General features: G+C 42.2%; 1 protein-coding gene across 3 annotated transcripts in view; it reads left to right on the top strand.

The window, feature by feature from the left end:
- The window catches only part of Slc24a2 (solute carrier family 24 member 2), a 214,761-nt gene that overhangs the window by 160,386 nt on the left and 35,705 nt on the right, over positions 1-18,670 (top strand). For 2 of the 3 annotated variants that reach the window (XM_026397579.2, XM_026397578.2), the window contains exons 4-5: positions 314-364; positions 18,114-18,212. In XM_026397579.2, the coding sequence (XP_026253364.1) occupies positions 314-364; positions 18,114-18,212 (150 nt within the window). The remainder of the gene's footprint in view (positions 1-313; positions 365-18,113; positions 18,213-18,670) is intronic. The other variant, XM_026397581.2, reaches the window with a different exon arrangement.

Raw genomic sequence — 18,670 nt, 5'->3', positions numbered from 1 at the left:
CTATAAAAATCATGAGCTAGACTTGGCCTGGGGTGAAGTATCTGTGCCAAGTATTCTGTTTCATTGGATGTTAACATATTCTGTAATGCAGGGCACATCCTACCCTCTGTAGAATAATATATTTTAAGTGATTTCTGAAAATGGGCTGTGAAAGCTGTCTGCCACATGGCCCATGTTTGCACATCTCCATATAGTTACGATCGCAGAATCTGACAGTATAACTCTGAATCTGATTAATTAAGAATGTGTAAAAACAAAGTTCTTGCATTATAGCTCGTTCCTTATCTTTGTGTCTTTTACTGTGATATTGTAGAACTTGGATCATATGGAAAACTAAAATATTATGACACAATGACTGAAGAAGGTAAGAATGATTTTAGAATTGTATGCATTGGCTCTTTCTTTCCTTTTTCTTTTCTTTTCATTTATTGTGTCCGTTGCTTGCCCATTTCTTAAATCTTTCTTTTTTTTTTTCCTTTTTGCATGACTTCAGTGACATTGTGTGATTTATTATTTGTTCTGCACTTTTGTCTAGTTTTTGCCATTGTATTTATTTGGAATTGGAGACGTGCAATACCATGGGTAATCATGTTATTCCATTCGAACAATCCAAACCATCCAGTTGTGTAACACAGAGAAATGGTGTCAGCAGTTTAAACACAAGTAAGCACTCACACATTCACAGCACTGATTAGAAACACTCATCTTATATGCCCCTGATTTCAGAGAGGGGTTATGTTCTGATGGGTTTCTGATTTATGCAAAGGAATGAGAGATCCAAAGTAACTCAACACCCCAAACCTGCTTGAAACTCAATTCTGATGCAGAAGGCTGTGGGCTCATGTCCTCAGACTCAGACAAGAGCTTTAGTCTTGGAGGCCAGGGACACCATTCCGGCCAGTGGAATTTTCTCTACGGGGACACAACTCTGTGAGATTGGGCATATCATTTGAGCCATTGTTCCTCAGTAGAGATTTATTTTTAAATGTATTTGGTAATGGATTCCAGGCAGTACCCCCAGAGGACAGCATTGTTCCAAGCAGAATCGTTGTGTTTTTTTTTTTTTTTTCTGAATTAAGTTCAACATGGAACAGCAGTTTGAAATTTTTGAATTCTTGTAAAAGGAGTTGTTTTATGGACTTCTCCCCTGTAGTATTCATAAGTGATGAAAACATTTGAGGTCTTTACATGACTTTTACACTAACAATAAATCAAAGGGCACCCTGGTAGGGGAATCAGCTAATTTTATCTTTCAACATGAGAGAGAAATTCCCAAATGTGTTGCATATCTTGCTTTCAGTTTCCAATATTTCTAAGTTGCCTTAGCTTGCCAAAGGTCTCCTAGTTGCTTTGCATGTAAGAAGTGAACCATCTGACAGCCCTGGGTAAGAGGAAGCCACTTCTCAGCCCCACCGCACTCTGGCTTCTGCACAACACCTGGTCCCTTCTCCATTACTATCCCGTGCTTTAAATTAACCTCTGCGATGTTTTTCAAAGCAGCAGGCCACTATTAGGATCTCAAACTGGGCCCTCTCAACCTCGTGGGGGAAATGTAATCCCTTGGATAGTGAAAAGTCCAAGGGCAGAACGCTACCTGCAGGAATAAGCATCCTATACCACCAGGGGACAGAAAGGACACTGCAATATCTTTAAAGGAAGGATCCTGGACCAGTTATTATTTTATTCCTGGTTTGGGGAGGAGGGTTTGCTAACTTCTACTTGGCCCATCACAGATCTTCACTGTACTTCTTTATACCACCTTGCCCACTGCCCTCCACCCTCAACTCCTGTTGCCAATATGCCTTTGTCTCCTGGTCACCTCAGTGTCCCTTTCTTCCTTACTCTGTTCCTTTCCTTCCTTTTTTTCACATCCTCTGAGCAAATGTCGCTGTCCAAGTTCTCCCTTCCTCTCTCCTCCTTGCCCTAGACAGTTCAAGATCACGTGAAGAGGCAAATGTGGCACTTCCAACCTGATGATAGCACGTAATAACGATTGGGCTTCTGAAGCAGGAAAGCAAATCAAATTGAAATGTGAACCAAGGTCCTTAGCAGAACTGTCAGATTGTGTTTGGGGCCTCACAGGTTGACTTTAACATTCACTATCCTTCTTGACTTTCCTGTCCCCTTGTGCATATCCCACTGGGTCCCATCATAGGTGAACATTCATCCCCATTATGGTCACAACTTATATAGCTAAGGCAGAATTTTAGAATGCTCTTCTATGAATGCAAGCTTCATATGATGTTACCAGTTATTTTGCAACAACCCAAAAAAAATAACTTCCTAGTTAAATAAGTGGGAAAGCTTCTGAGTTAAATAGATTTCTTTCCCACGTGATTTCTTGGAGCTTCAATATGCTGCTATACACAGCAGCTTATAGCACATCCTAAGGCAGAAGGAACACACAAGATTTCCCAGACTTCTTTGATCTGAGAACTGTAACAAGGAGCTTCTCATGGGACCAAGGACAGTGCTGGCTAAGGTTAATCCTTCTCCTGAAATAGGAACTTCTGAAAGATTAAAAAGTCTTCCTAACACATAGCAATCCCTCTCAGGTACCAGTGAAAATAAAATTTCAGAAAAGGGTTCAACCACCTAGAATCATATCCTTGGGCAGCTGCGAAGTTTGGGTTAACCCTAATTCTGGAATTCCTTCAAAAAGACTCGGAGCCAACCAGGAACAGTGGGCACACCTGTGATGCCAGCAACTTAGGAGGCTGAGACAGGAAGATCCCACGTTAAAGGCTAGCCCAGGCAACTTAGCAAGATCCTGTGTCAACATAAAATAAAAGTGTGTAGCTTGGTAGTAGAGCATTTGCCTAGCATTTGCCTAGCTCCATCCCCAATACTGGAAAAAAAAAAAAGTAACCTCAAATCTGGCAATTTCCAGGCATGACTTATTCATATTCTTAAGGGCCCTTCTCCTCTCTTTGAAAAACAGTAAGAATAACTCTGATAGATGTCATTTGCATGCTATGCAATTTAAGAAAGTGTAATAAAAAGGAAGAAGTTGGGGACATTACTGTAAACTATCTAGCCTTTGGGAAATACTGCCCTCCAGCCAGGCATTTTCACAATTTCAGAGCTGTAACTAACCCTTGAGCAGGGCTTTATTATGATTGCTTCTGTATAACTTTTCAGGAATATTCTGGACATTGTGTGAGGTCAGCTACTTGGGATGAATCTCTCTTTTTTTTTTTTAACTCCCTAAGTGAATCAATGCAAAGATGTGTTATATAGAATACCCCATATCCAAAGAGGAATTGGGCAATGATTTCCAAAAATACAGCATTGTCCTGCACATATTTTGATCATTATTTTTAAGCACCTACTGTGTGGAAGTTACTCTGTAGGCGCTTTAGGGAAATAAGACTAAAAGGTGGGAGATTAGCTCCCGTGGGGCTTTCAGACCAGGGAGAGAAATAGCACACAGCTATCCTTGAGGTGCCAAGAAAAAGTGGTTAAGTCCTGTAGGTGTCCAGAAGATGTAGATGGATGGCAGGAGAAGGAAAGGTGGCTTCGATGGGCAAGGGAGAGAGATTTTATGGAGAGATTTTGTAGTCTCTGAACTTGGCCTTAAAAGATCAGGAAATTCAGGATAAATTGGTAAAGAATGGTGACAAGGGCTGACCCGCCAAGCGAGAGGGATGAAAGGATGGGGGACGCACCTGTGCTTCCTGGCTGCCTCCGACCTGCCAAATTCGGACTGGGGCTTTACAGATCATACATCATCTAGTCTTTATCATGACCACACAAGCAAATTTCATTAAAATAAGAAAACCAAGGCTCCAAGAGGTATCTTGTTAGATGAAACAAATGAAACTCAGAGTAGCAAAGTAATTTGCTCTGGGGAACCAGAGGTAGCAGGTAGGGACACAAGACCTGAACCTGGGACTATGTCACCTAGAGTCCCTGCCCTCTTGGTAGCCCTCAGATTACTGCACAAGGTGCATGTGAGGAACAGGGGCAGTGCAATTGGCTACAGTGTAGGGAACGGGGCGGGGGGCGGGGGTTGCAGGAAGGACCAATGTGGACCATGGACCAAGAATAAGAATGTCACAGAGTAGACAATGAGCTACATTTAAAAAAAAAAAAAATTTACCCTACTCAAACACTTTACTGTAAAAAGTTTATTTTAATAAAACAATAGACCTACTCTGACACTGGGCAAAATTCCTGCATTTGCAAAGTTTGCCCTTGCCCTCAGAGCCCTTTCTTCCCCTCCCTTGGCATTCAGGTGAACTACCTGAACTGAAGCACCTCCCTGGGCCACACCCCCCTCCTCTCCCAGCCCAAGCCAATCAGACTCTGGTCCCCTCATTCAGTCACTCCTAGGGCATTCACGCATTGACACCCAGGAGAGGCCAGCCGCTAGATGGGGGGCAAGGCCTCTGGAGTCAAGACAGTCCTCCTAAGGAACTCCTGAGCTCAAAGAAGACACAGGCAGAGAGAAGGGATCGATGCAGACCTAGGTGCCGGGGAGTCAGGTGGAAGGCATCTCGCTCAGCCTTGGGAAGCGAGACCAGGAGAAACTGTAAAACCCACAGCTCTGCACCCAGCAAGCCTTGGCTCCATTGCCTTATTCCTGCTTCACGAGTCGACATGCTACCCAACCAGCCACCTGTGCTAATGTGTTCACTTCACAATCACAAGCTCCTGGGCTGTGAGACGTTTCACTAGCCCTGATCCATCAGTGAGCTTCGCTTTTCCCAGGGACCATATTTGCTTCTGTAATAAGACATTCCTGGAGAGACAAATGAATGACCCTCACTGTGGTCTTTTAGAGACCTCAACTCCCTCCATGGAAAGTCATGCCCTTATTCCCTTAGAAGAGAGACTGTGTTATCTTGGAAGAGTCATTTCAATTCTTAAAATTAATAATCCATAGCTTGTTTCTCATCTGCAGATACCCAAATTTCATATTCTCACTCTGGAAAATTCTCAGTGAATTGAAATTGGCATCCTTTCCTAATGCTACTGTAAATAAAAATGTGGAAACTTTTTTCAAGTGAAACAAGTTCAAGTGAAACAAGTTTGCATGATGGAATAGATGAATTTACTGGAGAAGAGGTCTTTCTACCAGTGGCAATATTCAGAAGTCTTAATTTTTGCTCTTTGGAGTTAAACATTGCATGGAGAAAGTTATTGCCACTGAACAGGAGCATATCCAGAAAAAAAAAAGTTTTTAACCACTATTTTTTAAAAAAATCAATCTTTGGTCATTGTGTAAGAAAAAAATAGGATAGAAAGAGTTTTGATGTCAAGGTCAAAAATTGTAACTTTTTCTTTAATGGCAGTAAGCCTATCAACAAACTGAGAATCATGGGCTCCTAGATTAGGCATGTGGCTGAGTTTTGAAAATTCCAATTATTTCAAAGAAACAAAAGCACCTTAAGGTCACATTATCTCGTCAATTAACCTTCTTAGCTGCAGTGACATAGTCCAGTCCTTTTTCAAAGAGAAAGGGTCTTTGGAATGCCATCCAGTATTGTTTTCCAGTGTCCCCAATGGGTCCTCTAAAAATGGACTTCTAAACAAGTTCTTGCTGTGATCTGCTGCCTTCACAGTACACTTTATTCCTTGATCAAATGGATAGGACCATGTTATATACGCTAATATTTCAGGCTGGTTTGTTTCAGCTTTATATAACACAAAGTCCAGAATAACAGTGGCAGATAGCAGTTTATACCCAGATGGAAGTTCATTTTCCTCTCAAGTGTAAGAAGTCCAGAGCCAGATAGGACATGGGATATCTGGCAGCTCTATCATGTTCCAAACTCAGGCTCTTTCCACCATCCTTCTGCTCCACAACCTCAGCATAGGACTTTCAATCTCAAAAGCACCTCATGGTCCCAAATGGCTGCTGCTGGAGCTCCAGCCAGCACATCTGTATTCCAGGAAGGAAAAAGAATCAAAGTGATTTTCCCCATTTTTGTTTTTGTTTGGTTTGGTTTGGTTGGTTGGTTGGTTTTTGGTTTTGTCTCCTTTTCAAGGAGCTTTCCCTGAAGACCCTCTCAGTAAAATTTCCCCAAAACTCAGTCACATGGATACACCTAGTTTCAAGGCAGCTTGGGAATGTTGTTTATTAAATTCAGTGAGTTGCTAAAGAATAGACGCTACATAGCCAACTTGCAGTCTCTCCATGACAGAGAAATCTCACTTTCATACATCTGCATAGTGATGAGGAAGACTGAGACTAGAACAAGCCATAGGAGAGATGCTGAGAGCTCATGGTAAGTTTGGGATGGTCCCAAGACATCCAAGTAGAGATGTTAAAAAATAGTACAGATGGGAGGTTGAAGCTTGGGAGAGAGGTCAGGCAGGGCTGCAGACACAACTTTGAAAGTCATAAAAGATAGATGTTCTTTAAAACCACAGACCTGGATGGCAATTCCTGGCTGACAGATAGGGAGGAGATGACCAAGGATGAATCCCCGAAGGCTCCAAATTTGACAGTCTGGGGAAAAAGGGGAGACTAGGAAGAGAACCAAGATGGAATGGTGACCCAGAAACTGTGTGAAAAACACATTCCAAGGGGGAGCAGCAAAAAGATGAGAGCATCCATGAATTGACCAATGAGATCAAAGAATCGTTGTAGTAGAAAAGTTAAAAAGAATGATAGAAAGTGAGATGCTTCAAATCAAGATTATGAAAGTCATGTGGTTATTGCTAGTGACAAGGTCTAGGGATTAAACACAGGAGTGGGTGGATGCGTGAGCTGAGAGAGCTGGATGTGGGTAGAGTGAGGCAGTGAGGAGCCAGGTGTCGCACGGCTCACCTGTGAAATTACCACCACTGGGGACAGGAGTAATGATGGAGAGGGAAACAATGAACTAGGGTCTAAGATCTCTAGGAAATAGGGGAGGGAAATACAGCTCGTAAATTATGGGCTTGTGCTCCCAAGGAGGTAGAGAAACCATTAAAAGCAGTGAGAAACAGGTTGGGGTGGGACATTCAGAGGTGTGGGCATCTGCCATCATCAAAGGCTGCAAGGAGAAAGGAGTCTTCAGCTCACAGCTGAGTTGGGGATGTTACGAGAAGGCAAAGGGAATATTCAGAGAAGGGGTTAAAGATGTAGGAGGTTTCCTGATGTTGAAGATGGGAGATTAAGTCAGGTATGTTCAGAGCCATCTTGAACTGAGGGTCCAGGTGCTGACAGGTGACCTGGAAGGAGGGAGTGTGCTGTTAGGGAACACCCCACAGCATCTTACAAGTTCTCGCTCCAGCCTCTTTCTTGGAATTAGTCCCACGGGAAAGTAGGGTCTGTCTTACCAGGAAAAGGTCGCTGTGCAGAAGGTTTTCCTAGGCAAGTCTTCCAGCAGGTGGTGCCTTGGTTATGGAGTTAAGTTACCTTCCTCAGTTCAGGAAGAGAAGGTTCAGCCTGGTGTAGAAAAACCTTCCTCACAGACATGTCCAAAGACAGAAGGACCTTGCACTGGAGAAGCCAAGGACCCCAACACTGAGATGTTCAGATAATGGACAGGATGGCCCCTCCAGTCCCATGTCCACAATTCTGTCCTGGTATCTTTTATTCAAAGTGATGGCGGACACAGGCTTGCAATCGACCCCAACTCCTGAAAACTTGATTTTGCGCTTGATTGGGCCACCACCAGGACTGTGGTAGTGCCTAGGTCACTATGTCTAAAGTAAAAGTATTGCATATTATTTGATCCAATCCATAGCCAAATTCTCTTTTAATGTGGTTAAACATAGCAAACAATGCATTCGATATTTCCTATAGAATAGATCTTTTAAAAAAATGGGAAAGGTCGGGCACGGTGGTGCACATCTGTAATCCCAGCAGCTCAGGAGGCTGAGGCAGAAGGATGGCGGGAGTGAAGCCAGCCTCAGCAACTTAGCAAGGCTCTCAGCAACTTAGGCTCTAAGCAACTTAGTGAGACCACGTCTCAAAATAAAAAGGACTGGGAATGTGGTTTCAAGGTTAAAAACCCTTGGGTTTGGAGCTGGGGTTGTGGCTCAGGGAGCTAGGGTTGTGGCTCAGTGGTAGCGTGCTTGCCTAGCATGTGTGAGGTTTGATTCTCAGCACCACATATAAATAAAATAAAGCTTCATGAACAACTAAAAAAAAAATTTTTTTTTAAACCCTTGGGTTCAATTCCCATTACCAAAGAAAAAGGAAAAAAAGTATATTTAGTTACAAATCCAAACTTTTATCACAGTAGAAGTTTCAAATCACAAATTAATTTTAACTATTCTTTTTTATTATAAAAACATTATGGGCACAAAGAAAAAGGAGATACTACTTATAATAAAAAGTGAATCTCCTTTCTATCCCAGATTCTACCCATTTCTTAGAGATAACTTCTTTCATCAGTGTTTTAACAGAGATTCTCTTTTATAATGAAACCTGAGTTTTGTTTATTAATAGTATCTTGAGATTTTTCCACATGTGCACATTTAGGCCGTCCTCATTTTTTTTGACGGCTGCATAGTATCCCATTCGTTTCATGGCTGTTCCACGGTAGGTACGATCAGTCCTCTGTTGAAGAACACGTAGAGTATTTTCATTTTTGTTTATTTATCTAGTTATTACATCAATGCTAAATGAGCATCTTCGTAAGTATCCCCAATTGTAAACTTTACTGAGTAGAGATACATAAAATAAATTCCTAGAAATAGAAATGCCTGATCAAAATACACATCAAGTTTTGAAAGATGGTGCCATATTGATTTCACCAATTTGTATTCCCACTAACAGTGCCGAGAGAGCCTCAAATAGCAAGTTTAAATCCTTTGAAGAGAGATGCATTCTGACTTCATTACAAAGCAGATATTCCTTTGTAATGTAGCTACATTCTAATTTACCTATTTTAGAAACCTGAATATTTACCAAAGTTGAGCTGAAGCCAGGGTACAGTTACAATGAAAGTATTTGTCCTCTCTAAAATTGAGTGATCAGACTCTTCCTCCTACACAGAACATCAAGCTCCTGCTGCAGCACATGCCCCTGTCACCTCCAGGCCACTCACTTTCTTTAGAGAGTCGAGACACACTGCAACTTAACCTTCTATCCCATAGTTACCAAAGCAAGAAACCCCTCTTGTGCATGGACACCATTTCCAATACGTGTTATGTTTCATTCATTCCAAGTTTATGGTTTAACTCATTCAGTCCAACCTTTCATGGCCAAGTGATGGTTCTGGGCACTTGAACAGTTGCTCTCTCAAGGCTGGGCTTTATCAAAAAAAAAAAAAAAAAAAAAAAAAAAAAAAAAAAAAAAGATGTACTTTTGAACTCACCAGTTTTTAGTCACATGATGTCTTCAGAGATGTATTCTTTCAAGTTCATCCCTGGGGCTGGATCTTAGGAAGACAGCAGCCTAGTGAATGTGCATAACCAACTAACCAGCTAGTAACCAACATTAGGTCTGCTGCAAGGACAAACCAGCTGTGTGGGTAAAGCCCCCAGTCTTCCTGAAAACCAGGACCAAGGAAGTCCTCTGATGTGAATACATCCGGCTTTGCAAACTTCATTGCATCTTATATTCATGATCTAAACTGTCAGCAGTAAAAGCAGAAAGATTGGACTTGGCAAGTACAGGCAGATTTTGCCACATTGCATATGTAGAAGGTGTTAAATGGCAGCAGAAGGCAAATTGTGGATGCTTCTTTTTGTCTGTTTCTGACATCCCTAGAGCTGAAAATGCTAAGTTGCCTTCATCAGTCAAACTTGAATACTGTTATTATAAATGAATAATACACACACACACACACACACAGGCACACACAGGCACACACACACACACACATACATGCATACACACACAGCTTTCTCTTTTAAGGAAAAAAAAAGTGAGAGTTTGTTATACCAGGGGGCTGGCATGTTCAATTAAGCATGGTAAGTTTCTTATAGTTAAATCTGAAATGAATTGAATCATCTCATTTTTAGTCATGGGCCTCTAAGCCTTTGGTTAAGAACTCTGAGTATGTGCTCACATTTCTGTTGCAACCCCACATTCCAAAGGTAATTTGTAGGTACCAGGTTACAATGTAAACCTGAGGATTTAAAAAAAAATTAACTGCCAATTCATAGACACATGAAATCCAGGTGACAACAGATGATATATGTACACAAAATAGTAGCTGTTGCTATATAAATTTTTAGCCAAATCCAAAATTTTTCACTTCACTTAAAGATAAATAATTAGGCAATGTGTAGGCCAAGAATTGTTTTCTTAAGTTCTGCTTTTTTTACACATAGGTCATATTAATCATTCAATGTACATTTATTTAGCATCTACTATTTTCTAGGTGCTGTGAACAAATCAAAACTCTCCCCAGATGAATAGATTAATGTCACCACCCATTTGCAGAGAGACATACCCATGATCAATCCTTAACAACCTGACTTGGAAGAACTTTTTCCACCCATTAGGTTGAAGTTGGGTTAAATGTTGGCAGGTCTTCAAATATGAGGTCTACCTTATTAGTAAAGTGATTCATTTGTTTATATCTTAGATATCCACAGGGCTTGAGGGACGGAAACAAAAGGAAGATGTTTAAAGCTTATATCTGACTTCATGGCTTCATGGCTCAAAACTCCAAATCTGAGACTCAGACAAACCTGTTTGCAACTTTCTGTGAGACATTTGTGTCTCTGTAATACAAGATAGAAATGCTCAGAAAATTTAATAATAAAAGCAGGTGACCCAAAAACACATCAGCTCTCCATCAGTGTCAGTCAGCCAAGTTGGCCCTTTTCCTGAAACATTGTTCTCTGCAATCCTGTTACCTGCTGCAAGTTTTTTGGTTGTAAAGTTCCAGTTTTTACTGAGCTTGATTAGAGATCATTTAAAAAAAGAGCATCCAAACAGAAAATTATTAACTATACATGCTCGCAGATTTAGGAAATTTAACCAAAATATTAGCCAAGCAGAGAGACTGATGAGTTTCCTGGATTGTGCTTCTGAGTTCTTCTTCTTTCTCTATCCACCACCCAAAGGGGAAACTCAGAATAGTTTCATGTGGCAAGCAATTGAAGCACCTCCCCCATACCCACCCACTTACATCTCCTTCTTTATTTTTTGCATGAAGGTTGCTATTCTCATAAACAGAGAACCATCCTGGACAGTAAGTACGAGGAGGACAGATACTACAGCCTTGTGATCCAGGGCTCTGCATGTTAGCATGGGAGATATCTCTGAGGCTCTGTGACCACTGCCATGATAGGACAGGTATCAGGGTAATGTGATAGAAGAAGTTTTCCTAAAGCAGAAAATTGAAAGGCAGTAAGACAGGCATGTAAGTGGGAAGCACCCCAAGCCACAGGAAGGGTAAATTGGGGGAATGCAGGAGATGCAGTTGAGAACCAGGAGGCTAATTAAGGCTGGAAAAGTTGGAACAAAAGAATTCAAAGGTAGAGGAAAAAGGACTTGGCAACTCATTGGATAAAGGCAACAAGGAGATCTCTAGGATGGCTGGGAGAATTTTGGAGTGCAGAAATCACCAGTAGAAAATACAAGCAAAAGACAGATTCCTAGGAAAGAGGACAATGTGTGAAGTTTGGGCATGTTTAGCTTTTCTGTCAGAGGAACTTCCAAGAGAAGGTGTTCAAGGTCTGCAGAAGAGGAGGGTCTAGACACTCAGGTCATGGTCAAATGGGTCCTCTGAGGAGACAGTGAGGAATGGGGAAGAGAGCCAGGAGGGAACACTGAGGAATACCAACACTTAAAGGGAACTCTTGGGGACTCTTGAAATAGAAGAGGAGAAGCGAGGAATACCAAATACCACTGAGAAATCAAGTCACATGGAGACAAAAAGTGGCAGAAGGCAGGTCCCTTGGAGTAATGCTGGCAGGTGCCAGATGCAGACTTACTATTATAACAAAGGAGACAAAGAAACAGAGGCACCAGCAGAGATGGTTCTTTAGAGAGGCACAGCTGCAAAAGGCAGGTAAGAGAGGGAAAATGCCAGCAGGAAATCTGAAATCCAGAGAAAAACTCCCAAATTGAGAGATTTGATCATGATCATGCTGTGGGGAAAGGGAAGACTACAGATTGAAGACGACTGATTCCACAAACTTTGTGGGGAGACAAGAAATTGGAAACATAAAGATAAAATATCAGTCTTTTGGATACCAGCCTTGGCAAAACATTGGAAACATTTCAAAATATTTACAAAAACAAGCTTGTATTCCCAATTACCAGGTGACCTTGCTAGGGAGTATGATAGAACTAACGCATATTTAGACAGAACCGTTCTTTATATGTGGTCACAAATGTCATTCCTAAGGAACAACATTAAGGAAAGACTTAATGAGGAGATCCAGTTGATCCCTTCACTATACAATGGGTTTGGCCACCACTTGAGATACAATTAATTAATTACAGAAACTACTCCTATGATTGTGTCTGTAAATAAAATGACAATCAAATTATGTTAATCATCTCTATTCTGTGGTTCCTTCACTAAAGACGCTTTAAAAAAATATTTTATCACAAGAGTAGCTTAGTTTTCAATCATATCATTGTAGTATAATAAATCATTTCCATGATGTTTCACAAAAATTAGAAAAAAATAATTTAGAAACGATATTTCAAACACAGATTTAGGGCTAAATAAAATTCTTTGTTCTTAGTGAGTTTTTTGCTTAAATTGAAATTATTATCATTGCTATTTTTCTTTTAAGAATAAAAATCAAGCTAGCCCCTATTAGATACATAAACTGCTCCACAAAGACAATTTATAGAATGGGAAGAGGATCCATTTCTCCCCCACCCCAGCTGCTAGGTAGCATCTCTTACAAAGAAGCTTTCAGTTTTATTCTCTGAGCATCCATACCCCTTCCAAGAAGGCCTCCCCCGTCAGAGAACAAATCTGAAGTCCTTGTTACTGTTCTTTTTTCCATTCCAGGCTATGAACTCCACAAGGGCAGCAGCTGAATCTACCTTGTTCACCAAATTAGGTACCCAGTACAAAGCACAAGTTTGCTTAATATTTGCAGTGTGGAAGATTGTTTGTGACTTGTACGGGCTTGAAAGGAAGCTCAGCTTCCCAGGAGAGCTGATTATAGCAAGTTTCACTGCAGTCTGGGTGTGTGTGATGAGCCAGACATTATTCTAAGATACTTGTTGAAGGGTAAGATGGTGGGGAGAAAGTCCCTTCTCCAGAGAAGACTGCCCTCTGGTGGGCAAAGCAGACATGTGGGCAGCAAGCTGAAAGAGGCTGTGACTGGTGTATGAAGTGCCCTAAGAATATTGAATTTCAAACATTCTCTGATGAGAAGGAGGGGTGTGGGTATCCAGAGAGAAGCCTTCAGCAAGGAGAGGGAGTGGGGATGAGGTCCAGGCAGCCAGGGTGAGCCTCATTGGATAGAATCTTGCAGGGCATTGTAAGGTCTTGACTTTCACTTTGACCTAGAGAGCCATTCCAGGATTGTGCACAGAGAAGAGAGAAACCTAGTCCACACTACTGACCCCTAAGTGTGCTGGGGAAAGTTGAGTCCTTGAGCCTGGGGGAAGAAGAGGTAAGGGTAGGAAGGATACACGCAGACTAGACAGATTGCTCCCGAGAGACTTGTTTCTGGTGGGGCCCAGGGGTAACCGCCTGGGGAGGAAGAAGTGGGCAGAGTCTGAAATATCTTGAAAATAGAGGCACCAGAGTTGCTGATGGAAGGTGCACGTGGAGGATGGGAGAAAGAGAAGCCCAGGATGACCCCGCAGTGCCACATCAGTTGTGTTGCCTTGTCAGGGTGAGGATGGTCTGTCTGATGATGATCTGAGTCTGGAGAAAAGGCACAGAATAAATGGGAGGCAAATTCAGGTGCACTTCTGCCTTTGAAACTACCTGCCAAGCCACAAACTTCAGAGAAACACAGGACAGGCAGAGCTGAAAACACAAAAATAGATTTTAAAAGACTTATTTTCAAACTTTCCCTTCTGTTTCATTTTTTGCTTTTTTTTCCCCAAACCACAGGCTGCTCACTGAGGGGTGTGTGGTAGCTCCTTTTGCATCTTATCTCTTTTGTCCCTTTTTTTCTTTTTTTTTTTTCCTCTGTTGCTGATGCTCAGAATGTTCCATGGCAGCCTGGAGCTAATCAGATTGCCAACCCAAAGGGTTCTTTTTGACTATTACAGGCTTGGTGGGAATGTGCAAGGGGCTGTCTTAATTAATTAACCAGCAGAACAGAAGCCAAATTATTTCCTTTGAGTGAACAGACCCTCCGATGGTTTTCTTTGCACTGCAGCGTGGGATTTCTGTTTCATTTCAGAGTGATCTGGTCAAAGATTTTGATTGCCGGATGTTTTTCTAAATTCATTCTTATTCACATTGGGCCTTTATGCTTTGATCTTTTCCTTCCATACTTCCTTACCACCCCCTCAACACACACTCCTCTGAGGACACTCAGCTGGTAGTCTTGCAAATTTCAGACCAAACTAATCTATCTTAAAATTATACACTAGGTTTTGACGTAGGTGCCTCACGATTTGAGCAGAGTTTGCTATTTCTGAGATTTCTAAGTATACAAATATCTGTAGCTATATAAAACTTCAACACCTTAGGGTTTACGCCACAACAGAGTATATTTTTTAAGGTAGCCTTAAAACATGATAAAAATCGCTCATTCGTTGACCTTGAAAAGTACTGAAGAATACCTTCACTCTTTGTCACCAAGCACAAAGTTGCACGATTGTTTCTTAGATCAGTTCCTCTGTGCCATCCCTTACAGCAATATGTGCCTAAAATTTGGAGCTGATTTTTTAAGGATTCTGTAAAACCAGAGCACCAATCCCACAAGGTCTTAGTATGTTACTAGGTCTGCATGTGAATGATTCTCTGCTCTTGCCTATGTGGATTTAAAGAAGAGAAAATAGCAATAGCCCTCCTAAAGCAACTTGGAGCCATATCACCGTTGCCCTTGGGCATTTTGTTGATTTGTTTCTCTTTTTCCTCTTATTGACAGAGTTTTTCCAATTCTTTACACTGTGATGTGCCCTATACACAAATTTTCTTTTGTAAGGCTTACTTACATTTAACTTGTGAGCCAATACGATTGGAATCCCCATGTAAGAGATGAGAAAACTGAAGACCAGAATTATGCAGGAATGTACCAAAAATCACCCAACAGAACTTGGGCTTGGGCTCAGACCCACCTGCCTCTAAATTGCTTCAATTTTTTAACCACAATACCCTGTTGTCCCTTTCACAAACGTTTTGCTTGTGACTTGAACCTGAACAGGTCCTCAAGGTGCCATGTCTTCCTACCCTAAGGCAAAAGGGTCACTTTGAAAACCACAGGTTCTGTGCTGGTTTCTGCCCCAGAGATCTCATGGTCATTCTTGTCCTGTGAGCCTCATTTCTCAGAAGCTACTCTGGGGTGTCCCTGGGATGTCCACAGGACTGGAATACCTCCCTTTGTCAAGCCCCGCCCATCACCCTCCAGGAGCATCAGTGTGTGCTGAATTCTGAAGGTCAGCCCTCATTTCTGCCTTTCAAGAAATTAATCTTCAAGGGGAAATCCTTCCAGGCTAGAGAGCAGCATCGTCAGCACTTAGAATGTACAATGGTTGTCAGGTCATGACAGTGGGGACAAACAATGGTCAGGAAAAGGTGAATGAAAGAAGTTGAAATCTGCAGAAAAGATAGTTCACCAACCAGCCTCAGCTGCTTTACCTCCTGCCCAAAGGGCTAGATCCCAAGAGAAAGCAAACAAGGTGAATCCCTTCTACTTTTCAACAGCAGAGGAAATCAGAGGTGCTGCTACAGTGGAAAAAAAAATACTAAGACAGTTCAGAAAACCCTCACTGGCATGTAAAATGTATGAGAAACTCCAAAATCCCAGGTCGAGAATCATTTCCTACTGTGTCCACATAGTCCTCCCTTGGAGAATTTAGGAAAACCCCACCCTGTGTGTTACCAACACTGTACTGAAGGATGCTTCCTGACAGAGTAAATTGGCTATACCCTAACATATTTCAAGGTCCCTTTTGTAAGTATCTCTCTCTCTGGCACACACCTAATCTCTGGGAAGATTCTTGTAACCACAAACAATAGGCTATTCGCTGATTTCTAGCTGGTTTCTCTGCCTTTATTCTTGATTTTAGAACTTTGTTTGGATTGGGTTATTATCTCGGGTTTTATTTCCACAATCTTATTTCCTCTTCTGAATTCTTTCCTACTTTATTATTTTATATGTAATTTTAAAATAGCAAATATTGATCATCTTTATTTCACAGAGCTACAGCATGATCTATGCTCACAGAGCAATCCTGACACCACAGGGTTTGTGAGAAGCATCATCTCCAATGACATTTCAGAATCTCCTTTTTATTTTCTAGAGTAAAAATCATGTGCTTTGGGGACTTTTTGGAATTGGATACTTTTGGGATACTTCCATGGGGAGTATCCCCTCTTTAGGCATAAGGCTAGAGAGTTTCTGAAGATCACTCTTATATTCTTGGGCCTCAGAAAACACTGGATCTGGCAGCCAGACAAGCACCTGGCATCGGCACCCCCTGGGCAACCTCCAGGCAATCTCATCCCCTGCGTTCCGCCTCCTTCCTGGTTCCTTCTTTTTCTCTTTTATTCTTTCCTTCCTTGCTCTCCTTCCTCCTCCTTTCCCTAGCCTTGTTTCGTTTCCCTTTTTCTTCCTACAGTTTACCTGGGAGATTAAATAGAAACAACCAAATTCAAACTACCTTCCAGGTTGTTGACCTCAGGCTGACCTTCAGCATCCCTCAAAGATGGATGCCATGCCCCGCTCCCCATCCTTCCTTCTCGTCCCTTCTGCAGCCCACACAGAAGACTGACCTGCACTTTTTTGTGTATGATATTTCCCTTGATGCTGCCTTTGAGAATACACCTTGGGCTGCACATTCTTTGCCTAGAGGTTGCCTTGATGTAGCAAGGTGTCTAAGGTCATGGCTAATGGAGCTGTGAGCAGAATGGCCCTAGCCCCTGCCACATTCACCAGTGGAGCTTACAGGTTCTGTTACTCCCAACCAGTCATACATGTCACCACTATTCACCACATGCCATGATTTTCCGTCCATGGGAGGAGCAGGTGGATGCCAACCTGCCGTGTCCCATTCCAGAAGAGCCTCTCCAGGAGAAACATCTTAGTTTGGTTTGGTTCTAACTAGAAAAGTGGAATGGGAAGCCCTGTTAACGTGCTGCTAGGAAACACAGCCAACAAAACTTTGCCCGATGGGAGAATGACAAGGGTCATGGCATTTTGAAGAACTCATCAGATCTGAATGATCAGTTGGTTTAAAATGAGAATATTTGCACCTTGGGTGCTCCTAAGGAAGAAAATCAAAGATGAAAGAAGACCAGAGAAATGTGCTGTCTCCCCAATCTACATTTTTGCATGCTTATTTTCTGTGCTTGTTGCATGCCTTTACCCATTGTGTCATAATGAAGAAATGACGTGTTCCACTTGTGGCACAGCTGTTTTAAATGATTGCTTTGGGAAGGGTATTGTTCCAGCACCTTTCCTAAAGTATCTCAGCACCAGCATTACTTGCCATGCTCAGTTGATCATTCTTTGCTCTAGATTCCCAAATGGAACCAAGTGCCTTTTTAGAGCTTCAACTATAGTGAACTTGGCTGATCTGGAAAGCTCATGGATGCCCAGTCCTAACTCATTTAGAAACTGTGATGTTAATTATGATAAAAGCTTAAAAGTCAAAGTCAATACAAAGGACTCCTGGGCTTGGCATTTCTTCCCAATCCATTGTCAACAGCCAATCTGGGATGAGTATTTAATTCCAGAGAAATGTCTGTGCCTCCAGAGCAGCTCTGTTTCTTTTGACCTGTTTTGGATCTCAGCAGCAGGGAGTTTCAGTGATGCTTGATGCTTTGGATTATTTGTAAGCAACTGGGAGGGAAGGGAAGAGGTCCAAGTCACGAACCTTTCATCTATGCTCCAGCAGCTTGAGGTTCTCAAACAGATTACCAGGCTAACGACCCCACACAGGTAAGAAATCACAGATCCTGCAGGTTTTAGGGCGTTAGGTTGGACAGGATGGTGTGGTCACTGCTCCAGAGCAGCAGAACTGAAGAAGCCACATGCTTTTCCATGGCTCCTCCTTTGCCACCAGACTCGATCTTCCTCTCACTCTGTCTCCTTCCCACCACTCTCTCTTGCTTCAGGGAGGTTCAGAGAAAAGGCCTCAATTCTCCACAAGATTGCCAAGAAGAAATGCCAAGTGGATGAGAACGAGAGGCAGAATGGGGCTGCCAATCACGTGGGTGAGTGCTCGGAGACCCCATCTCATGCCCTTCCTGGGAGCTGAGAGGCAGGGCACCGCATGGGCACCGCTCACTCAGTGCTGACATAGAACCCTGTAGGTCGGCCCTAACCTGGACATGGGTCTCTCTTCCCTACATGGATCCAAGGAAGAAAAGGACACAGTATTTCACCAATAACTCTAGGGGAAGTCCAAGGAGAGTAAAATGATTCTAGCCAACTCCCAGTCAGACACTACCCTTCAGGAGTAGATAATGGCTTCGTTTCAGGGATTCCACATAAAGGACACACACACACACACACATACACACACGTCACCTAATGTTTAACCAAAGGTGAGGGTACCCCTTCTGAAATAGCAACCAGATTTAATACCTAGGACATTGCTTGCAGCACATTCACTAAATCACCAATTGGCCACTCCCTGCATGGCCTAGTACCTTTGGGCCGAGGCTGCCTC

Source organism: Urocitellus parryii, chromosome 4, assembly GCF_045843805.1.
Source record: "Urocitellus parryii isolate mUroPar1 chromosome 4, mUroPar1.hap1, whole genome shotgun sequence".
NCBI classification, from domain to species: domain Eukaryota; kingdom Metazoa; phylum Chordata; class Mammalia; order Rodentia; family Sciuridae; genus Urocitellus; species Urocitellus parryii.
Note: the sequence above shows the minus strand (reverse complement) of the source record. Positions and strands in the feature narration are given on the sequence as shown.